Below are 1,220 nucleotides of genomic sequence, written 5' to 3'. Positions count from 1 at the left end.
AGAGACATAGAGACACAAAGTGAGAAATCACCCCCCAGGGGGGATGGTCACGCTGCAATCCCTTCTCCTCCATTCTCCTCTCAGGATCTTGGGCACGCACGCACACGCGCCCAGCGTGGGTTTTAAGCCACCGAGTCCGGGACACGAACAGCGGTCGACTACGTGGGAATCCAGAGACATAGCCATTACACTAACTGCTGGTTCTCTTCCCTCCCCTTCTTGCACAAGAGGTGCAAGAAGTTCTTGCTGGGTATCAGGCAGTTCTTTCTGGGTATCAGGAGGAGTGCCTGGTTTCTTTTCTTCTCCATGGACCTTGTGACTAATCTCTGCCCACCACTGAGACCCCTCATGCCAGCCAGAATCCTCCGGGTGGTGGGGGGAGGGTGCTGAGACCCAGCCCCCAGAGAAAGACTGACAGACTCTTTGCACTTTGTGTCCAAGGCCAGGGGGCTTCTTCTCCCAGGGCCAGGCCAGGGGCCAGGATCAGTGCTGCTTTTCTGAACCTTCTTGGCCAACCTCTCTACCTCCTTGACCCTTTCACAGATCATTACCTCAGAGGAGGCAGAGCGGCGCGGCCAGGGCTACGACCGCCAGGGTGCCACCTACCTCTTCGACCTGGACTATGTAGAGGACGTGTATACCGTGGATGCCGCCTACTATGGCAACATTTCCCCCTTCGTCAACCACAGTGTGGGTGCTGGCAGGCGGGCAGGCGGGAAGGCGGGCAGGCGGGCAGGTGGGCAGGCAGGGCAGACTGGGTCCTTCTCACATTCCCACTGTTCTTTCTCGCCCAGTGTGACCCTAACCTACAGGTGTACAACGTCTTCATAGACAACCTCGATGAGCGGCTTCCCCGCATTGCTTTCTTTGCCACAAGAACCATCCGGGCAGGCGAGGAGCTCACCTTTGATTACAACATGCAAGGTAGGGTTGGCAGGGGACTGGGAGCAGGGATACACAGTGATGTGGGACACAAGGACCCTTCCCCAATGTATCCCAGCCATTAAGAGAAATTCTTTAGCTGGAGCTTTAAGATGGTCTTCCTGACTCCCAGTGTCCCACCTAGACTCCCAGACCCCTACCTAGCCTTTGGGGGAGGGCTCCAGTCCCCTCATTCCCAACCCCAAGATGCTTAACATCTCCCAGGGCTCCTGGGGAAGGATATTTGTCTGGAGAGTTAAGATACTCTCCTAATTCCTGTCTTGAGTGAAATTCCCCCC

At 56.2% G+C, this 1,220-nt stretch overlaps 1 protein-coding gene across 1 annotated transcript in view; it reads left to right on the top strand.

The window, feature by feature from the left end:
- Window positions 1-1,220, top strand: part of SUV39H1 (SUV39H1 histone lysine methyltransferase) — a 14,667-nt gene that overhangs the window by 11,307 nt on the left and 2,140 nt on the right. The window contains exons 3-4 of the mRNA XM_014583167.2: window positions 544-690; window positions 795-924. Coding sequence (XP_014438653.1) covers window positions 544-690; window positions 795-924 — 277 coding nt within the window. The remainder of the gene's footprint in view (window positions 1-543; window positions 691-794; window positions 925-1,220) is intronic.

Source organism: Tupaia chinensis, unplaced genomic scaffold, assembly GCF_000334495.1.
Source record: "Tupaia chinensis unplaced genomic scaffold, TupChi_1.0 Scaffold144123_1, whole genome shotgun sequence".
Lineage (NCBI taxonomy): Eukaryota > Metazoa > Chordata > Mammalia > Scandentia > Tupaiidae > Tupaia > Tupaia belangeri.
The sequence above is the reverse complement of the archived record's forward strand: the minus strand, read 5'-3'. Positions and strand labels throughout refer to the sequence as shown.